This window comes from Phyllobates terribilis, unplaced genomic scaffold, assembly GCF_046119375.1.
Source record: "Phyllobates terribilis strain yellow unplaced genomic scaffold, ASM4611937v1 Scaffold_4__5_contigs__length_816908805, whole genome shotgun sequence".
Taxonomy (NCBI): domain Eukaryota; kingdom Metazoa; phylum Chordata; class Amphibia; order Anura; family Dendrobatidae; genus Phyllobates; species Phyllobates terribilis.
In genome coordinates this window covers 813,923,197-813,939,067 of record NW_027362764.1, presented here as the reverse complement: position 1 = coordinate 813,939,067, position 15,871 = coordinate 813,923,197, and the positions used below count along the sequence as shown (strand labels likewise).

The 15,871-nt window shown below is 59.5% G+C and overlaps 2 protein-coding genes across 6 annotated transcripts in view; one reads left to right on the top strand and one right to left on the bottom strand.

Annotated features, from left to right (window-relative positions):
* The window catches only part of CPSF1 (cleavage and polyadenylation specific factor 1), a 61,570-nt gene extending 50,306 nt beyond the window's left edge, over positions 1 to 11,264 (top strand). For all 4 annotated transcript variants that reach the window (XM_073680135.1, XM_073680134.1, XM_073680131.1 and 1 more), the window contains 13 exons: positions 2,821 to 2,955; positions 3,027 to 3,179; positions 3,876 to 3,992; positions 4,298 to 4,388; positions 4,584 to 4,668; positions 5,278 to 5,419; positions 5,541 to 5,693; positions 5,817 to 5,993; positions 6,062 to 6,128; positions 6,207 to 6,254; positions 6,400 to 6,685; positions 10,695 to 10,833; positions 11,008 to 11,264. In XM_073680135.1, coding sequence (XP_073536236.1) covers positions 2,821 to 2,955; positions 3,027 to 3,179; positions 3,876 to 3,992; positions 4,298 to 4,388; positions 4,584 to 4,668; positions 5,278 to 5,419; positions 5,541 to 5,693; positions 5,817 to 5,993; positions 6,062 to 6,128; positions 6,207 to 6,254; positions 6,400 to 6,685; positions 10,695 to 10,833; positions 11,008 to 11,055 — 1,641 coding nt within the window. In that variant the 3' untranslated portion in view covers positions 11,056 to 11,264. The remainder of the gene's footprint in view (positions 1 to 2,820; positions 2,956 to 3,026; positions 3,180 to 3,875; positions 3,993 to 4,297; positions 4,389 to 4,583; positions 4,669 to 5,277; positions 5,420 to 5,540; positions 5,694 to 5,816; positions 5,994 to 6,061; positions 6,129 to 6,206; positions 6,255 to 6,399; positions 6,686 to 10,694; positions 10,834 to 11,007) is intronic.
* Positions 11,265 to 11,965: 701 nt separating this feature from the next.
* ADCK5 (aarF domain containing kinase 5) overlaps positions 11,966 to 15,871 on the bottom strand; it is a 99,359-nt gene continuing 95,453 nt past the window's right edge. For both annotated transcript variants that reach the window (XM_073680129.1, XM_073680130.1), the window contains exon 15: positions 11,966 to 12,154. In XM_073680129.1, coding sequence (XP_073536230.1) covers positions 12,049 to 12,154 — 106 coding nt within the window. In that variant the 3' untranslated portion in view covers positions 11,966 to 12,048. The remainder of the gene's footprint in view (positions 12,155 to 15,871) is intronic.

Genomic DNA, 15,871 nt, shown 5'->3' with positions numbered 1-15,871 from the left:
ACTCTCTGGCCTCCTCCCTCCCTCCCTCTGCCTCTTACTCTCTGGCCTCCTCCCTCCCTCCCTCCCTCCCTCTGCCTCTTACCCTCTGGCCTCCTCCCTCCCTCTGCCTCTTACTCTCTGGCCTCCTCCCTCTCTCCCTCCCTCTGCCTCTTACTCTCTGGCCTCCTCCCTCCCTCCCTCCCTCCCTCTCTCTGCCTCTTACTCTCTGGCCTCCTCCCTCTCTCCCTCCCTCTGCCTCTACTCTCTGGCCTCCTCCCTCTCTCCCTCCCTCTGCCTCTTACTCTCTGGCCTCCTCCCTCTCTCCCTCCCTCTGCCTCTTACCCTCTGGCCTCCTCCCTCTCTCCCTCCCTCTGCCTCTTACTCTCTGGCCTCCTCCCTCCCTCCCTCCCTCTGCCTCTTACTCTCTGGCCTCCTCCCTCCCTCCCTCTGCCTCTTACTCTCTGGCCTCCTCCCTCCCTCCCTCTGCCTCTTACTCTCTGGCCTCCTCCCTCCCTCCCTCTGCCTCTTACCCTCTGGCCTCCTCCCTCCCTCTGCCTCTTACTCTCTGGCCTCCTCCCTCTCTCCCTCCCTCTGCCTCTTACTCTCTGGCCTCCTCCCTCCCTCCCTCCCTCCCTCTGCCTCTTACCCTCTGGCCTCCTCCCTCTCTCCCTCCCTCTGCCTCTTACCCTCTGGCCTCCTCCCTCTCTCCCTCCCTCTGCCTCTTACTCTCTGGCCTCCTCCCTCCCTCCCTCCCTCTGCCTCTTACTCTCTGGCCTCCTCCCTCCCTCCCTCTGCCTCTTACTCTCTGGCCTCCTCCCTCCCTCCCTCCCTCCCTCTGCCTCTTACCCTCTGGCCTCCTCCCTCCCTCTGCCTCTTACTCTCTGGCCTCCTCCCTCTCTCCCTCCCTCTGCCTCTTACTCTCTGGCCTCCTCCCTCCCTCTGCCTCTTACTCTCTGGCTCCCTCCCTCTGCCTCTTACTCTCTGGCCTCCTCCCTCCCTCCCTCCCTCCTCTCTCTGCCTCTTACTCTCTGGCCTCCTCCCTCTCTCCCTCCCTCTGCCTCTTACTCTCTGGCCTCCTCCCTCCCTCTGCCTCTTACTCTCTGGCCTCCTCCCTCCCTCTGCCTCTTACTCTCTGGCCTCCTCCCTCCCTCTGCCTCTTACTCTCTGGCCTCCTCCCTCCCTCTGCCTCTTACTCTCTGGCCTCCTCCCTCTCTCCCTCCCTCTGCCTCTTACTCTCTGGCCTCCTCCCTCTCTCCCTCCCTCTGCCTCTTACTCTCTGGCCTCCTCCCTCCCTCCCTCTGCCTCTTACCCTCTGGCCTCCTCCCTCCCTCTGCCTCTTACTCTCTGGCCTCCTCCCTCTCTCCCTCCCTCTGCCTCTTACCCTCTGGCCTCCTCCCTCTCTCCCTCCCTCTGCCTCTTACCCTCTGGCCTCCTCCCTCTCTCCCTCCCTCTGCCTCTTACCCTCTGGCCTCCTCCCTCTCTCCCTCCCTCTGCCTCTTACTCTCTGGCCTCCTCCCTCCCTCCCTCCCTCTGCCTCTTACTCTCTGGCCTCCTCCCTCCCTCCCTCTGCCTCTTACTCTCTGGCCTCCTCCCTCCCTCCCTCCCTCTGCCTCTTACCCTCTGGCCTCCTCCCTCCCTCTGCCTCTTACTCTCTGGCCTCCTCCCTCTCTCCCTCCCTCTGCCTCTTACTCTCTGGCCTCCTCCCTCTCTCCCTCCCTCTGCCTCTTACTCTCTGGCCTCCTCCCTCCCTCTGCCTCTTACTCTCTGGCTCCCTCCCTCTGCCTCTTACTCTCTGGCCTCCTCCCTCTCTCCCTCCCTCTGCCTCTTACTCTCTGGCCTCCTCCCTCTCTCCCTCCCTCTGCCTCTTACTCTCTGGCCTCCTCCCTCTCTCCCTCCCTCTGCCTCTTACTCTCTGGCCTCCTCCCTCCCTCCCTCCCTCCCTCTGCCTCTTACTCTCTGGCCTCCTCCCTCCCTCCCTCCCTCCCTCTGCCTCTTACTCTCTGGCCTCCTCCCTCCCTCCCTCCCTCCCTCTGCCTCTTACTCTCTGGCCTCCTCCCTCCCTCTGCCTCTTACTCTCTGGCCTCCTCCCTCCCTCTGCCTCTTACTCTCTGGCCTCCTCCCTCCCTCTGCCTCTTACTCTCTGGCCTCCTCCCTCTCTCCCTCCCTCTGCCTCTTACTCTCTGGCCTCCTCCCTCTCTCCCTCCCTCTGCCTCTTACTCTCTGGCCTCCTCCCTCCCTCTGCCTCTTACTCTCTGGCCTCCTCCCTCTCTCCCTCCCTCTGCCTCTTACTCTCTGGCCTCCTCCCTCTCTCCCTCCCTCTGCCTCTTACTCTCTGGCCTCCTCCCTCCCTCCCTCCCTCCCTCTGCCTCTTACTCTCTGGCCTCCTCCCTCCCTCCCTCTGCCTCTTACTCTCTGGCTCCCTCCCTCTGCCTCTTACTCTCTGGCCTCCTCCCTCTCTCCCTCCCTCTGCCTCTTACTCTCTGGCCTCCTCCCTCCCTCCCTCCCTCCCTCTGCCTCTTACTCTCTGGCCTCCTCCCTCCCTCCCTCTGCCTCTTACTCTCTGGCTCCCTCCCTCTGCCTCTTACTCTCTGGCTCCCTCCCTCTGCCTCTTACTCTCTGGCCTCCTCTCTGCCTCCTACTCTCTGGCCTCCTCCCTCCCTCCCTCCCTCCCTCCCTCCCTCTGCCTCTTACTCTCTGGCCTCCTCCCTCTCTCCCTCCCTCTGCCTCTTACTCTCTGGCCTCCTCCTGCTCTCTGGCCTCCTCCCTCCCTCTGCCTCCCTCCCCCGCTCTTGGGCCTCCACTACTTTAGCACTCTCCGACCTTGCCTTTCCTTGCACGCAGGTTCCACACAACATTAATTTCCGTGAGAAGAAGCGACAATCCAAGAAGAAGTGTGAGGGGTCGAGTGAGGACTTTGGGGCTCGAGGTCGTGTGGCGCGTTTCCGCTATTTCCAGGATATCTATGGCTACTCGGGGGTGGGTGCTGCTCGCTAAGCTCCTCTTCTCCAATGGTGGGTTCTGGTCTTATTTCCACCTTCTGTCTTCAGGTGTTCATCTGTGGACCCTCTCCTCACTGGCTCATCGTCACCCCCCGTGGAGCCCTCCGCCTTCACCCCATGACCATCGATGGAAGTATCGAGTCATTCGCCCCCTTCCATAATGTGAACTGCCCACGAGGCTTTCTCTACTTCAACAGACAGGTGAGGAACGGCTCTGTCAGCTCAAGGAATGGCATTAACCTCATCACTCCGGGAGCATGGCGTTATCTGACCCCGTCAGGGAGGAGGAGGAGGCGTTATCTGACCCCGTCAGGGAGGAGGAGGCGTTATCTGACCCCGTCAGGGAGGAGGAGGAGGCGTTATCTGACCCCGTCAGGGAGGAGGAGGAGACGTTATCTGACCCCGTCAGGGAGGAGGAGGCGTTGCCCAGCCTTGTCGGGGAGGAGGAGGCGTTGCCCAGCCTTGTCGGGGAGGAGGAGGCGTTATCTGACCCCGTCAGGAAGGAGGAGGCGTTGCCCAGCCTTGTCGGGGAGGAGGAGGCGTTATCTGACCCCGTCAGGAAGGAGGCGTTGCCCAGCCTTGTCGGGGAGGAGGAGGCGTTATCTGACCCCGTCAGGAAGGAGGCGTTGCCCAGCCTTGTCGGGGAGGAGGAGGCGTTGCCCAGCCTTGTCGGGGAGGAGGAGGCGTTGCCCAGCCTTGTCGGGGAGGAGGAGGCGTTGCCCAGCCTTGTCGGGGAGGAGGAGGCGTTGCCCAGCCTTGTCGGGGAGGAGGAGGCGTTGCCCAGCCTTGTCGGGGAGGAGGCGGCGTTGCCCAGCCTTGTCGGGGAGGGGGGCGAGTTATCCGGCTTGTCGGGTAGGGCGGATGGGTGATTACTACCTCTAGTGTTGATCTCCATAGGGCGAGCTGCGCATCAGCGTCCTCCCTGCATATCTCTCCTACGACGCCCCGTGGCCGGTGAGGAAGATTCCCCTGCGCTGCACCGCACACTATGTCTCCTACCATGTGGAATCTAAGGTAAGTCCCGGCTCCCAGTCTGCCCACTTCGTCTGTGTTACTGGTGGTCCAGGCCTAATAGTACTGAACAGCAAGCACCATATCTCACTGGGGGGTTATTATTATTCACTTCCTCCAGGGGTCACCATCACCTGGCCATGTGGGGATTGGCCCCGGCCGTCCCGCCGCTGATCCCTATGACTTCACTCTATGGCCCTCTGCTCAGATCATCTGCGCCATTTGCTCTTGTCCACATGAGACCTCTGCTCCTATCATCTGAGAGTAGTCCTCATCCAGGTCACTGTGGGCTGTTCTCCTCCCCATAGGTGTATGCTGTGGTCACCAGCGTGAATGAGACGTGTACCCGAATCCCTCGCATGACCGGGGAAGAGAAGGAGTTTGAGACCATTGAGAGAGGTGAGACGCTTTATGTAGAGGTTGTCTGTTCCAGTCCCATATATCTGCATGCTGGGTGGTAACTTATTGTTTGGTGTGGGTGGTGGCGTCCCCCTAGCTGAGTTATTCATTTACGCGATATATAATCGTTGTGCTGTATATTAAGAATCCATATTCTCCATATTATTCTGCCTCCTCACATCTTCTCTTCTACAGATGATCGCTACATGGCTCCTCTCCAGGAGGCCTTCTCCATCCAGCTCATCTCACCCGTCAGTTGGGAGACCATCCCCAATACCAGGTAATGTCTTGCTGAGTCCTCATACCGGGTAGTGGCGTCCCGCCGTCGCCTCCTCCCGATGGCCAGCAGTGTCCCGCCGTCGCCTCCTCCCGATGGCCGGTAGTGGCGCGTGTCCCGCCGTCGCCTCCTCCCGATGGCCGGTAGTGGCGCGTGTCCCGCCGTCGCCTCCTCCCGATGGCCGGTAGTGGCGCGTGTCCCGCCGTCGCCTCCTCCCGATGGCCGGCAGTGGCGCGTGTCCCGCCGTCGCCTCCTCCCGATGGCCGGCAGTGGCGCGTGTCCCGCCGTCGCCTCCTCCCGATGGCCGGCAGTGGCGCGTGTCCCGCCGTCGCCTCCTCCCGATGGCCGGCAGTGGCGCGTGTCCCGCCGTCGCCTCCTCCCGATGGCCGGCAGTGGCGCGTGTCCCGCCGTCGCCTCCTCCCGATGGCCGGCAGTGGCGCGTGTCCCGCCGTCGCCTCCTCCCGATGGCCGGCAGTGGCGCGTGTCCCGCCGTCGCCTCCTCCCGATGGCCGGCAGTGGCGTGTGTCCCGCCGTCGCCTCCTCCCGATGGCCGGCAGTGGCGCGTGTCCTGCTCTTTGGTTGGGATTAATGTTTTCTTGTCCTGCGTTGCAGGATAGATCTGGAGGAGTGGGAACACGTCACTTGTATGAAGACGGTCAATCTGAAGAGCGAGGAGACTGTGTCCGGGCTGAAGGGGTACATCGCTGTGGGAACGTGCCTCATGCAGGGGGAGGAGGTGACCTGCCGCGGTCGGGTGAGTGACACATCACTGCACGATGCCATCTTGTTCGTCCGTCGTGTCCTGGGCAGCTTTATATTGCAGAACTTCCAATTGATCTCCTAAACTCGGTCTCGGTCATTTGACTTTCTTCTAGATCCTGATCATGGACATCATTGAGGTTGTACCGGAGCCGGGACAGCCGCTGACCAAGAATAAGTTTAAGGTCCTTTATGAGAAGGAACAGAAGGGTCCGGTCACGGCGCTGTGTCACTGTAACGGGTACCTGGTGACGGCCATTGGCCAGAAGGTAAGGCCCTCTCACCTGATAACATGGCGTCCAGCAAGTCGTAAAGCAGAGCCTTGGCGGTACAGATGGTGATTTTGCTACAATATGGAACCATCATCTTCTGAACACTTTGTTTCCCCACAGATCTTCCTTTGGAGTCTTAAGGACAATGACCTGACAGGAATGGCATTTATTGACACCCAGCTCTACATCCACCAAATGATCAGCGTGAAGAACTTCATCCTGGCTGCCGACCTGATGAAGAGCATCTCTCTGCTGCGCTACCAGGAAGAGAGCAAGACCCTGTCTCTGGTCAGCAGGGTGAGTACTGCCTCAGTGTCGCCATTGGGATCCTGTGGCCACCTTCTGATCATGTCCCTCCCTCGCAGGACGTGAAGCCCCTGGAGGTCTACAGTGTGGAGTTCCTGGTGGACAATGGTCAGCTCGGCTTCCTGGGTAGGTGATTGGTGAACTTGAGTCACGATGGTGACAGCGGAGCGCAGCATCTCACTATTGGCTCCTCTTATATTCTAGTGTCAGATCGAGACAGAAACCTGATCGTGTACATGTACCTCCCGGCGGGTGAGTGCGGCGGGGGTCTCCTGTCCCCGAGCGTCCATGCTGTGTATTCCTACTCTTCCTTCTGTTATGATCCTCCTCCGAGAGAACGGTCCTCCTCACAACCATCTGAATTCTTTTATTACATTGTTTCCTATCATTTGTCCAGCAAAAGAAAGTTTTGGTGGTCTCCGGCTCCTGCGGCGTGCAGACTTCCATGTGGGGTCCAATGTGAATGCTTTCTGGAGAACGCCGTGTCGGGGTGCCACTGAGGTCTCGAGCCGTAAAACTGCGCTGTGGGACAACAAACAAATCACCTGGTTCGCCACATTGGATGGAGGACTAGGCATGTTACTCCCGATGCAAGAGAAGACCTATCGGAGGCTGCTGATGTTACAGAACGCGCTGATCACCCACATACCGCACCACGCCGGCCTCAACCCCCGGGCCTTCAGGTAGGCGGCTGCTGATCACCCACATACCGCACCACGCCGGCCTCAACCCCCGGGCCTTCAGGTAGGAGGCTGCTGATCACCCACATACCGCACCACGCCGGCCTCAACCCCCGGGCCTTCAGGTAGGAGGCTGCTGATCACCCACATACCGCACCACGCTGGCCTCAACCCCCGGGCCTTCAGGTAGGCGGCTGCTGATCACCCACATACCGCACCACGCCGGCCTCAACCCCCGGGCCTTCAGGTAGGAGGCTGCTGATCACCCACATACCGCACCACGCCGGCCTCAACCCCCGGGCCTTCAGGTAGGCGGCTGCTGATCACCCACATACCGCACCACGCCGGCCTCAACCCCCGGGCCTTCAGGTAGGAGGCTGCTGATCACCCACATACCGCATCACGCTGGCCTCAACCCCCGGGCCTTCAGGTACGAGGCTGCTGATCACCCACATACCGCACCACGCCGGCCTCAACCCCCGGGCCTTCAGGTAGGAGGCTGCTGATCATCCACATACCGCACCACACCGGCCTCAACCCCCGGGCCTTCAGGTAGGAGGCTGCTGATCACCCACATACCGCACCACGCCGGCCTCAACCCCCGGGCCTTCAGGTAGGAGGCTGCTGATCACCCACATACCGCATCACGCCGGCCTCAATCCCCGGGCCTTCAGGTAGGCGGCTGCTGATCACCCACATACCGCACCACGCTGGCCTCAACCCCCGGGCCTTCAGGTACGAGGCTGCTGATCACCCACATACCGCACCACGCTGGCCTCAACCCCCGGGCCTTCAGGTAGGAGGCTGCTGTTCACCCACATATTGTCAGCCTCAACCCCCGGGACTTCAGGTAGGAGGCTGCTGATCACACACATACTGCACCGTGCTGGCCTCAACCCCCGAGCCTTCAGGTAGGAGGCTGCTGATCACCCACATACTGCACCGTGCTGGCCTCAACCCCCGGGCCTTCAGATAGGCGGCTGCTGATCACCCACATACTGCACCGTGCTGGCCTCAACCCCCGGGCCTTCAGGTAGGAGGCTGCTCATCACCCACATACCGCATCACGCCGGCCTCAACCCCCGGGCCTTCAGGTAGGAAGCTGCTGATCACCCACATACCGCATCACGCCGGCCTCAACCCCCGGGCCTTCAGGTAGGCGGCTGCTGATCACCCACATACCGCATCACGCCGGCCTCAACCCCTGGGCCTTCAGGTAGGCGGCTGCTGATCACCCACATACTGCATCACGCCGGCCTCAACCCCCGGGCCTTCAGGTAGGAGGCTGCTCATCACCCACATACCGCACCACACCGGCCTCAACCCCCGGGCCTTCAGGTAGGAGGCTGCTCATCACCCACATACCGCATCACGCCGGCCTCAACCCCCGGGCCTTCAGGTAGGAGGCTGCTCATCACCCACATACCGCACCACGCCGGCCTCAACCCCCGGGCCTTCAGGTAGGAGGCTGCTGATCACCCACATACCGCACCACACCGGCCTCAACCCCCGGGCCTTCAGGTAGGCGGCTGCTGATCACCCACATACCGCACCACGCCGGCCTCAACCCCCGGGCCTTCAGGTAGGAGGCTGCTGATCACCCACATACCGCATCACGCCGGCCTCAACCCCCGGGCCTTCAGGTAGGAGGCTGCTGATCTCCCACATACTACACCGTGTCGGCCTCAACCCCCGGGCCTTCAGGTAGGAGGCTGCTGATCACCCACATACCGCATCACGCCGGCCTCAACCCCCGGGCCTTCAGGTAGGAGGCTGCTGATCACCCACATACCGCATCACGCCGGCCTCAACCCCCGGGCCTTCAGGTAGGAGGCTGCTGATCACACACATACCGCATCACGCCGGCCTCAACCCCCGGGCCTTCAGGTAGGAGGCTGCTGATCACTCCCAGATGGACTTGGGCACTGGCGGTGGGAGCCCAAGCTCCATGTATTGCAGATGGACCCAGGTACTGGTAGCCCCCCCCGAGCTCCGTGTATTGCAGATGGACCCAGGTACTGGTAGCCCCCCCCTCCCCCCCCCCGAGCTCCGTGTATTGCAGATGGACCCAGGTACTGGTAGCCCCCCCGAGCTCCGTGTATTGCAGATGGACCCAGGTACTGGTAGCCCCCCCGAGCTCCGTGTATTGCAGATGGACCCAGGTACTGGTAGCCCCCCCGAGCTCCGTGTATTGCAGATGGACCCAGGTACTGGTAGCCCCCCCGAGCTCCGTGTATTGCAGATGGACCCAGGTACTGGTAGCCCCCCCGAGCTCCGTGTATTGCAGATGGACCCAGGTACTGGTAGCCCCCCCCTCCCCCCCCCCCCGAGCTCCGTGTATTGCAGATGGACCCAGGTACTGGTAGCCCCCCCCCCCCCGAGCTCCGTGTATTGCAGATGGACCCAGGTACTGGTAGCCCCCCCCCCCCCCCCCGAGCTCCGTGTATTGCAGATGGACCCAGGTACTGGTAGCCCCCCCGAGCTCCGTGTATTGCAGATGGACCCAGGTACTGGTAGCCCCCCCGAGCTCCGTGTATTGCAGATGGACCCAGGTACTGGTAGCCCCCCCGAGCTCCGTGTATTGCAGATGGACCCAGGTACTGGTAGCCCCCCCGAGCTCCGTGTATTGCAGATGGACCCAGGTACTGGTAGCCCCCCCGAGCTCCGTGTATTGCAGATGGACCCAGGTACTGGTAGCCCCCCCGAGCTCCGTGTATTGCAGATGGACCCAGGTACTGGTAGCCCCCCCGAGCTCCGTGTATTGCAGATGGACCCAGGTACTGGTAGCCCCCCCGAGCTCCGTGTATTGCAGATGGACCCAGGTACTGGTAGCCCCCCCGAGCTCCGTGTATTGCAGATGGACCCAGGTACTGGTAGCCCCCCCGAGCTCCGTGTATTGCAGATGGACCCAGGTACTGGTAGCCCCCCCGAGCTCCGTGTATTGCAGATGGACCCAGGTACTGGTAGCCCCCCCGAGCTCCGTGTATTGCAGATGGACCCAGGTACTGGTAGCCCCCCCGAGCTCCGTGTATTGCAGATGGACCCAGGTACTGGTAGCCCCCCCGAGCTCCGTGTATTGCAGATGGACCCAGGTACTGGTAGCCCCCCCGAGCTCCGTGTATTGCAGATGGACCCAGGTACTGGTAGCCCCCCCGAGCTCCGTGTATTGCAGATGGACCCAGGTACTGGTAGCCCCCCCGAGCTCCGTGTATTGCAGATGGACCCAGGTACTGGTAGCCCCCCCGAGCTCCGTGTATTGCAGATGGACCCAGGTACTGGTAGCCCCCCCGAGCTCCGTGTATTGCAGATGGACCCAGGTACTGGTAGCCCCCCCGAGCTCCGTGTATTGCAGATGGACCCAGGTACTGGTAGCCCCCCCCCGAGCTCCGTGTATTGCAGATGGACCCAGGTACTGGTAGCCCCCCCGAGCTCCGTGTATTGCAGATGGACCCAGGTACTGGTAGCCCCCCGAGCTCCGTGTATTGCAGATGGACCCAGGTACTGGTAGCCCCCCCCCGAGCTCCGTGTATTGCAGATGGACCCAGGTACTGGTAGCCCCCCCCCGAGCTCCGTGTATTGCAGATGGACCCAGGTACTGGTAGCCCCCCCGAGCTCCGTGTATTGCAGATGGACCCAGGTACTGGTAGCCCCCCCGAGCTCCGTGTATTGCAGATGGACCCAGGTACTGGTAGCCCCCCCGAGCTCCGTGTATTGCAGATGGACCCAGGTACTGGTAGCCCCCCGAGCTCCGTGTATTGCAGATGGACCCAGGTAGTGGTAGCCCCCCCCCCCCCCCCCCCCGAGCTCCGTGTATTGCAGATGGACCCAGGTAGTGGTAGCCCCCCGAGCTCTGTGTGTTGGACTCGTTGACTTGAGTCCGGTCCCTGCATGGTCGCAGTTCGCCTTTGATCTTAATGGCAGTGCCGATCAGAATGATCATCTACAGTTTCCACTCCAGGACCGGTCAGTGTCGTCTTCTGTCGGTCAGTGTCGTCTTCTGTCGTCTTTGCAGAATGTTGCATGCCGGTCGCCGGGCGCTGCAGAACACGGTGAGGAACGTGCTGGACGGAGAGCTCCTGAACAGATACCTCTACATGAGCACCAATGATCGGAACGACATGGCCAAGAAGATCGGCACCTCCACTGATATTGTGAGTGTAGACCTGCACTTATTACACCTCTCCACCCTGAAAATAACAGGGGCTTCATCGCCGTGGATGAATGTGGTCATGGCAGTGCTCTTCACGTTCAGGGTGACCGGGCCGAGGAGGGGACATGGCTGACTTGTCAGCGGCCGTTGGTAATTTTTACTTCTTTTTCCCCAGATTCTGGAAGACCTGCTGGAGATTGAGAGGGTGACGGCACATTTTTGACGTCACTCGCTGATATCTAAGCATCTTGTAAAGACTTTTTTTGTTTTGTTGCTCTGGACGGTCCAGACCTCAGTGCTTGATTCTCGTTCTCCGAGTTGCAGCGGACACAGAGGTCACAGGGGTGGACGGCTTTTAGTTTTGCCATTTCATCCTCCCGATAACGAACGTTCATTCGTTTTATTTCTGTAAATACATCTTGTCATTTGGTACATGGTCTCCTTCATTTGTTGTGTGGCTCGGGGTGCAGGGTTTTACTGCTTCTCCTCCTTGCCCAGAAGATCTGTGCGCCCCCGAAGTCAGCGGTAACAACTCTGGGATATTTCCATCATCACATTACTGCCTCCTACCCACAGCGAGCTACAGGATCAAACACGTGGCCAAGTCTTGGAGGGTCCACCACCCAAGGTACGTTGTAGAGCGGCAGCACGGCCCACCACCTAACTCAAAGTGGAGCCCAGCGCTGATTGTGCTTGAGAAGGTTATAGGCGGCTCAGAAGAGTTCTGACAATAGCATTTATCTAGAGAGGCCAAGATGGCTCATGGTTCCTCCGCTTCCAGTTACACGCTGATGTATGTAAAAACCCCAGCCTCCTGTCATACAAAGTGTGTGCGCACGTGTGTGCCACCCCCTGGTCTCTAGTCTCACACTGGTGCGCGCCGCCCCCTGGTCTCTAGTCTCACACTGGTGCGCGCCGCCCCCTGGTCTCTAGTCTCACACTGGTGCGCGCCGCCCCCTGGTCTCTAGTCTCACACTGGTGCGCGCCGCCCCCTGGTCTCTAGTCTCACACTGGTGCGCGCCGCCCCCTGGTCTCTAGTCTCACACTGGTGCGCGTCGCCCTTTCGTCCCTGCCCCCTCCTAACACCTTAGTACAGACATAGTCTCATGTTCATCCAGTGACAAGGAAGACAATTGTAAAAACAAATTTTTTTATTGGAGGCGATCGCACATTAGCCAGGCCACCAATACCCAAAACGTTGCTGTCTCCACAGTATCTACAGCTGCAGGAACTGTCGCATCTGCTCGTTCTCGGCTAAAAAGTCAAAGCGAATCAGGAGTCGGATAAGTAAGAAGGTGAATCGCTGCATGAGGCCGTCCCACCTGTGCAAAGAGAAATGAGAAGGAGCTGAAAACTGCAGAAACCATTGAATATGCCTGAGTGTACCTCATGGGGTGGACCTGGTCATTAGTGAAATGACTCGAGAAAATCCCCCTCCACCATGTTGCTACCTGGGACCCTTAATCTAGCAGAAATGTTGGGATGTGAGCAATAGAAAACACATCCGAGATCAGGCTAAATGCACAATGTCCGGCGGCTCGTGCACGACTCTGGATAAAATCAGATTGAGACGCCAATGTACAAAAAGATAATGAGAAGCATCAAACTTAGTAAAGGAGACTGATTCAGGTAAGAAGGGCCTGGCCCCATTCTGCCATCTTGATTATGTAAGACGCAGGCAGTGCCCACCCTGAGAGTCTCTACTGCGCAGGATTCTCTGCAGCTCCTCCCCAGGCTGGGGGTCTACGAAGCCCAGATGTCACTGCCGCACCCCACCAAGATTGGAGTCTCCGCAGCTGGTACAGTTGTGGCCAAAAGTTTTCAGGTTGACGCACATTCTGGTTTCCACATTTTTTCAGTGTCTTTTCACTCTTTTAGTCGCTGTTTCTATGGTTACTGACGGACAATTACAAACGCGTTGTTACATGTTAGTGACAAATCCATGAAGGTTCTGTGATGCCTCAATATTCCCGGCAGCACTGCCCCTTATCCTCCCGCCCCTTATCCCCCCCGCGCTCCCGCCCCTTATCCCCCCGCGCTCCCGCCCCTTATCCCCCCCGCGCTCCTGCCCCTCATCCTCCGCGCTCCTGCCCCTTATCCCCCCGCGCTCCTGCCCCTTATCCCCCCGCACTCCCGCCCCTCATCCTCCCGCCCCTCATCCTCCCGCGCCCCTGCCCCTCATCCTCCCGCGCCCCTGCCCCTCATCCTCCCGCGCCCCTGCCCCTCATCCTCCCGCGCCCCTGCCCCTCATCCTCCCGCTCATCCTCCCGCTCATCCTCCCGCCCCTCATCCTCCCGCCCCTCATCCTCCCGCCCCTCATCCTCCCGCCCCTCATCCTCCCGCCCCTCATCCTCCCGCCCCTCATCCTCCCGCGCTCCTGCCCCTCATCCTCCTGCCCCTCATCCTCCTGCCCCTCATCCTCCCGCGCTCCTGCCCTTCATCCTCCCGCGCTCCTGCCCCTCATTCTCCCGCGCTCCTGCCCCTCATTCTCCCGCGCCCCTGCCCCTCATCCTCCCGCGCCCCTGCCCCTCATCCTCCCGCGCCCCTGCCCCTCATCCTCCCGCGCCCCTGCCCCTCATCCTCCCGCGCCCCTGCCCCTCCCGCGCCCCTCATCCTCCCGCGCCCCTCATCCTCCCGCGCCCCTGCCCCTCATCCTCCCGCGCCCCTGCCCCTCCCGCGCCCCTCATCCTCCCGCGCTCCTGCCCCCCTCATCCTCCCGCCCCCCTCATCCTCCCGCCCCCCTCCCCTTCATTCTCCCGCGCCCCTGCCCTTCATTCTCCCGCGCCCCTGCCCCTCATTCTCCCGCGCCCCTGCCCCTCATTCTCCCGCGCCCCTGCCCCTCATTCTCCCGCGCCCCTGCCCCTCATTCTCCCGCGCCCCTGCCCCTCATTCTCCCGCGCTCCTGCCCCTCATTCCCTCATCCCCCTGCCCCTCATCCCCCTGCCCCTCATCCCCCTGCCCCTCATCCTCCCGCGCCCCTGCCCCTCATCCTCCCGCGCCCCTGCCCCTCATGCTCCCGCGCTCCTGCCCCTCATGCTCCCGCGCTCCTGCCCCTCATCCTCCCGCCCCTCATCCTCCCGCGCTCCCGCCCCTCATCCTCCCGCGCTCCCGCCCCTCATCCTCCCGCGCTCCCGCCCCTCATCCTCATCCTCCTGCCCCTCATCCTCATCCTCCCGCGCTCCTGCCCCTCATCCTCCTGCCCCTCATCCTCCCGCGCTCCTGCCCATCATCCTCCCACGCTCCTGCCCCTCATCCTCCCGCGCTAACGCCCTACCGCCCCTCATCCTCCCGCCCCTCGCGCTCCTGCCCCTCGCCCTCCTGCTCCCGCGCTCCTGCCCCTCACCCTCCTGCTCCCGCGCTCCTGCTCCTGCCCCTCACCCTCCTGCTCCCGCGCTCCTGCCCCTCATGCTCCCGCGCTCCTGCCCCATGCTCATACCCTTTCCCCAGCAGCTGGACCTCCGCTTCTGGGCAGAACCTGACTTCCAGTAATGGTCAACATAATAACCGTCCAATATCACTGACCAGATTAATTGATATTTCTGGTAAAGATTCTATCACCACACGTCAGACAATTTCCCAGTCGGTGCAGTAGATTGTAAGAAAACCCCCAGACTCCGCATTCATGATCTGCAGGTTTCTGACTCTGTATCTGAATAATTAATTGTACGGGGAGTGTTCAATATAATATCAGTGTGGAGGTCAATCAGTGCTGTCAATCATTCTGTGAGGAAACAGGAGTGAATCAGGTGGCCCTTATTTAAATGTGAAGCAGCACATGTTGTACATGCATTTCTCCTTGAAAGCCTGAGAAATATGGGGCGGTCCAGACATTGTTCAGAAGAGCAGTGTACTCTGATAAGTTTACCCTCTCCAATCAACTTTTTAAAGAAGTGCAGACAATGATCGTCTGTTCAGCTAAAATGATCTCTAATGCTTTATAATGAAAAGCAAAACCAGAGAGACGCGGAAGAAAACGGAAGACCACCATTCGAATGGATGGAAGAATAGCCAGAATGGCAATGGCTCAGCCATTGATCAGCTCCAGGATGATCACAAACAGTCTCCAGTTACCTGTGAGGACTGTGACAGTTAGAAGACGCCTGTGTGATGCTAATCTCTTACCAAGACGTCCCTGCAAAGTCCACGGTTAAAAAATAGACATGTACTGAAGTGGATGCAATTTGCCAAAGAACAGATCAACTGGCCTAAAGAGTAATGGAGAAACATTTTGTGGCCTGATGAAAGTAAAATTGTTCTTTTTGGGTCCAAGTGCCGCAGACAGTTGGTCAGACGACCCCCATTCAAGCCATAGCCCACTCTAAAGACAGTGAAGCATGGTGGAAGCATCATGATATGGGCATGTATCTCTTACTAGGGTGCTGGACCTATATACCGTAGACCAGGGGTCATGGACCAGTTTGCATATATTAAAATACTTGAAGAGGTTATGTTGCCTTACGCTGAAGAGTAGATGCCCTTGAAATGAGAGTTTCAGCAGGACAATGACCCTAAACACACCAGTAAACAAGCAAAATCTTGGTTCCCGTCCAACAAAATTGAGGTTATGGAGCGACCTGACCAATCCCTGGACCTTAATCCGATAGAACACTTGTGGGGTGACATAAAAAAATGCTGTTTCTGAGGCAAAGCCAACAAATGCCAAAAAATTGTGGGATGTAGTGAAAGCCTCCTGGGCTGGAATAACAGGTGACAGGGGCCAGAAGATGGTTGACTCTATGCAACATAGATGTGAAGCAGCTCTAAAAAACTGTGGGTAACAACTAAATATTAGGGTAGTAATTCACAGAATCTCAAAAAAAGAGAGAGGACATATTGTGAGTTTTGTGAAGACAAATGCAGACACTGCTGTTTTTTTTTTAGAACAGAACAATGTTTATTTTTTGTTAATTTTTAACTACTTTACAGAAAATATCTACATTTCTCTTCATGTTTTGAATTAGAAAACAGTCTGCAATGTTCCCAATGCTGGAAATAAGCACAAAATCTTTATACTAGTTTTTAACACTACTGTACGGCCG